General features: G+C 48.7%; 1 protein-coding gene across 1 annotated transcript in view; it reads right to left on the reverse strand.

Moving 5' to 3' along the window:
• LOC107114963 (unconventional myosin-Vb-like) overlaps positions 1–4752 on the reverse strand; it is a gene marked incomplete at its 5' end in the record, with an annotated part of 93467 nt that overhangs the window by 3311 nt on the left and 85404 nt on the right. The window contains one exon of the mRNA XM_015416570.1: positions 3522–3619. Within this exon, the coding sequence (XP_015272056.1) occupies positions 3522–3619 (98 nt within the window). The remainder of the gene's footprint in view (positions 1–3521; positions 3620–4752) is intronic.

Genomic DNA, 4752 nt, shown 5'->3' on the forward strand with positions numbered 1-4752 from the left:
GAAACGCATTAGAATTGGCTACATTAGGGGTGTGTGACCTAACATGCAAAGGAGTTCCTGCTACAAAAAAAACCTCTGGGTTTTGACAACAAAGTAAACAGAATAAGAAGCAAAAGGTGGGTGTGGCTGGATGACCACACTTCTGGTAACATGGGGGTGTGGCCTAATATGCTAATGTGCTGTGCCTAGTATGCTAATGAGTGCCTGCTGTTGGGTGTGGCCTGTTATGCTAATGAGTTCCTGCTTGGCTTTTTCTACAAAAAAAGCCCTGCATGGGACCATCAGAAGATATGCCAATTCAAGCCCTGGGACAATTCAGTGATCTAACAGGATAAAGGAACCGCAGAAGTCTTCCTTTGAAGTAGTAGGGACTTGTCCGCCGACTGCAACAATATTGAAGAATTTGTCCCAAAGAAACACCAGCATGAGGCCAATAAAGATAAGCACATTATCAAATGAGAACGAGGAGCCCACCCAGCAGAAATTCTGCTGCAGCATCTGCCGATAGGAATTATCCTTTCCCGCTCCTTTAACGTTCCCACTGAATGCCTTCTCGTAACACATATAAATAACAGCCCTGCTTTTTTTTCATTGTGTTACAGAGAAATCACTGGCTGTTTTATTTGCTTCTGCAAAGGATTTGGGTGCTTGCTCCCGTAATTTATCACTGGAAGATACACACAACCCCCTCGAAACACATACTTTCTGGCATACGCTCTCTATGGCGGTGGTTATATGGCGTGAAACTATATTGTATTGTTAAGGGAGCAGCGCTGCCAGCAGAAGAATGCCAGCCCCTGTGAGACACATTCTTATTCTCCCATAGGAACACTTTGGTGCCCACCGCAGTGAATGAATACACAGAGGATGTCATGATGGCACTGGAATGGCCTTACGGGGCACACAGAATGATGCAGAATCAGCTGGGAGGGGTCCTGCGGAGGCCATCTAGTCCAACCCTCCTGCTCACTGCAAGACATCCAGACCTAGGGCACCCCTGACAGGTGGCTGTCTAGCCCTTGAAGACCTCTAGCCTAAAGCATTGTCTGTGCCTCCCCTCACTCTGGTCCACTGTTAAACCACGCCCACCGTTAGGAAGTATCTCCTAATATTCAACTTAAATCTGCCATCCTGCAATAGAAGCCCGTTCGTCTCGTCCTCTGGGGCAGAAGAGAACAGGTGTTTGTTCTCTTTTGGTCAACACCTTGAAGAGTGTGGTGGCTCAAGTGGTTAAGATGCTGAACTGCCAACCAGAAGGTCGATAGTTCGGCAGTTCGAGACCCGAGTGTGCCGCATGATGGAGTGAGCTCCCGTCTCTGGCCCCAGCTCCTGCCAACCTAGCAGTTTGAAAGCAAGACATTGCAAGTAGATAAATAGTGACCGCTTTGGTGGGAAGGTAACAGCATTCCGTGCACCTCGCCATTTAGTCATGCCGGCCACATGACCACGGAAACAACTTCGGACAGCGCTGGCTCGAGCACCGCATCCCTAGAGTCGGATTCGACTGGCTTTCGAGCGAGGGAAACCTTTACCCTTTACCTAGCATGTTCCCCTTCTGTCTTCTCTCCTCCAGGCTCAGGTGTACCCAGGTTCTTTGACCTTTCCTTACAGGACGTCTCTTTCCCAGACCTGTGACCCATCTTCGTCACCCTCCCTTGAACCCATTCCAATTTGCGTTGACAAGCAGCTGCCTCACACCAAAGTGGGACAGGACTCGATTTAGCCTAGCGCAGTCCATTCTGATCAGCACCCACCATTTATTTATTTACTGCATTTATATCCCGCCCTGTCCCATGATGGGCTGAGGGTGGCTCACAACAGAGATAAAACAATAAATACACAATTTAAAAACCAATTAAATAAAAATGGGATGGCAGCAGCAAAAAATAACATCATTCCGGAGCAGCCTAATACACTTTCTGTTGGGTGTCTGTAGGATAGGAGGCTTCTGTAGGCCTACTCAGGGGTTGTTTCCTGCGGGAGCGCACAGGAGCGGAGCTCCGGTAGTAGGGAGCCCAGGGGGTGGGCACATGCAACAAGCCCTGCCCCCTGCTCCCAGCAGCCCTCAGTTGGGCCATGAGGAGCAAGAAGCAGCCAGGTAAGTTGCAGAGCCCCCCCCCCAGCCCACCTTCAGGTACAAGCTCTATCCCCCGCCTCTGTGAGGGCAGATCTGCGTGTGTCCCCCCCCCCATAGCTAGCAGTCCAAAACAGTCCAGTGGCACCTTTAAGACCAAGTTTTATTCAGGTACAAGCTCTCCCTCCTCTGCGAGGACAGATCTGCACGTTTCCTCCCCCCCAATATCTAGCAATCCAAAACAGTCCAGTGGAGCCTGAGCGGTGGGTGTTGCCTTCTGACACCCTTCCGGTGATGTCAGGGGGTGTGGCATATGCAAATAAGTGATGCTAATGAGTTATGCTAAAGAGCTCCTGCACCTCTTTTTCTACGAAATGACCCCTGGGCCTACTACTGGCAGGGGAGGTCGAGATAGTAAAAACATCCACCGCCTCAACCAAGGGCCTGGCAGAACAGCTCCACTTTTCAGGCCCTGTGGAACTGTAGCAAGTGACTCACAGGGCCCTGATCTCAATAGGGAGTGTGTCCCATCTGGCGGGGGCCAGGGCAGAGAAGGCCCTGGCCCTGGTTGAGGGTAAGTGGATGTCCTTTGGGCCAGGGACTACCAGTAGGTGTTGTTCAGTGGAGCGCAAGGCTCTCTGGGGCATATACGAGTTCTGTCCTCACCGACTTAAGTTCCTGTTTCATAAACAGTCATTTTATTTTAATTTTTATTATTACATTTTTTATCCCGCCCTCCCGGCCGAGGCCGGCTCAAGGCGGCTTACAACAATAAAATTTGCATAAAACAATCATAATAAAATCACATTCATTAATAAATACGACATTAAAATTCAAACAAGATAAAGTGCTAGCAACATCCGCATTATCTCAATTGGGTCTTCTGCCTTCTTTGACTATCTCAGGTAATTGGCACGGGCTGTGTTTGAGGGACCTAAGGGGCCAGGGCTCCGCCAAAGTAGGTATTAATTTTTGTCGGTGGAGGTGTTAGTGGTTGTTAATGGTGGCGGCTCCAAAAGCCTGGCGGAAGAGCTCCGTCTTACAGGCCCTGCGGAAGTGTGAAAGGTCCCGCAAGGCCCTAGTCTCTTCCGGGAGCTCATTCCACCAGAGTGGAGCCACCACCGAAAAAGCCCTGGCCCTAGTTTCCACCAGTCTGGCCTCCTTGAAGCTTGGGGGGGCCAGCCAGTTCTGAGTCCCTGACCCGCAGTGTCCTTTGGGGAACATATGGGGAAAGGCGGTCCCTTAGGTATACAGGATCCTGGCCATAAAGGTCATGGCGAATTTCAGCAAAGGAATAGGACAAGGATTTTAAAACATCACAAAGTGACACCCGAGCTGCAAATACTTCACAGTGTGTAGGGGGATAAGAGGGTTTTTTTAAAAGACACAAACACCACTACAGATGATTCAATCACCTGTCAACGCCTCATCCGAAAGCAGTGCTTACCTGAAGGGAAGTTTCTCGTCGTTGGGCTTGATGCAGCGTACGTAATGCGGAGTGGTGGCGTTCAGGGTCTCCATGAGCAGGTGCAAGGAGTTACGGAACTGGAAGAGGAATTTGGAAGAAATCCCACGCTTAGACTTAAACTGGCTGTTCGCCTGTTTCCAGGCCCAATTGAAAACAATGGTTTCTGCTTTTAGGATCCCAGCTCCATGCCACTGGGGGCCCTCAAAGGACTGTCTCCTCCTGTCCTTCCTAGTCCCCACCCACTCAAGCCCCCAAATCAGAGGACATAAAACTTAGATCATGGGGTGCCACAAGCAGGGACAAGTGAGTCAAATATACTCTTAAATCGTATGTCTCAAACCAGCAAGCCAAGGCACATACCACAAAGGAGGTTAACCAAATACAAGGATTGCTGATTCATCTGGAAGATAGAGGGACAGCATTCCAAAGGCAAGGTGTCACTACTAAAAAGACCCTGTTCTCTAGTCGCCGCCCAGACCACTCCTTCCCAACTCCAAAATACAAGAGTTCTCATGTAGCCAAATTATTAGTCTCTGGGATCTCGAAAGTCAGAGCACATAAAGGCCTCCTTGATATACTAGGGGAGAAGAAGGAGGAGATCCGTATAACTGGCCATTAACCGTCACACCAGAACAAAGCACACCCTATTCATGAATGAGATTTGCTCAATATTCATCTGCTTAACACTGTGTTTTTGGTAAGATATCAAAAGCACAAATGTTGCAATGAGCAGAGGAGTTGAAAACAAATCAGCCAGTATCATAATGCCTCTGTATAAATCAATGGTGAGACCTCATTTGGAGAACTGTGTACAGTTTTGGTCACCACACCTCAAAAAGGATATTATAGTATTGGAAAAAGTGCAGAAAAGGGCAACTAGAATGATAAAAGGGTTGGACCACTTTCCCTATGAAGAAAGGTTAAAACGCTTGGGGCTCTTTAGCTTGGAGAAACGACGACTGAGGGGTGACAGGATCGAGGCTTATAAGATTATGCATGGGGTAGAGCAGGTAGAGAAAGAAGTCCTTTTCTCCGTTTCTCACAGTACAAGAACTTGTGGGCACTCCATGAAATTGCTGAGCAGTCGGGTTAGAATGGATAAAAGGAAGTACTTCTTCACCCAAAGAGTGATTAACACATGGAATTCACTGCCACAGGAAGTGGTGGCGGCTACAAGCATGGACGGCCTCAAAAGGGAATTAGATAAGCA

The sequence above is a fragment of the Gekko japonicus genome, unplaced genomic scaffold, assembly GCF_001447785.1.
Source record: "Gekko japonicus isolate JY-2015 unplaced genomic scaffold, Gekko_japonicus_V1.1 scaffold3633, whole genome shotgun sequence".
NCBI lineage: Eukaryota > Metazoa > Chordata > Lepidosauria > Squamata > Gekkonidae > Gekko > Gekko japonicus.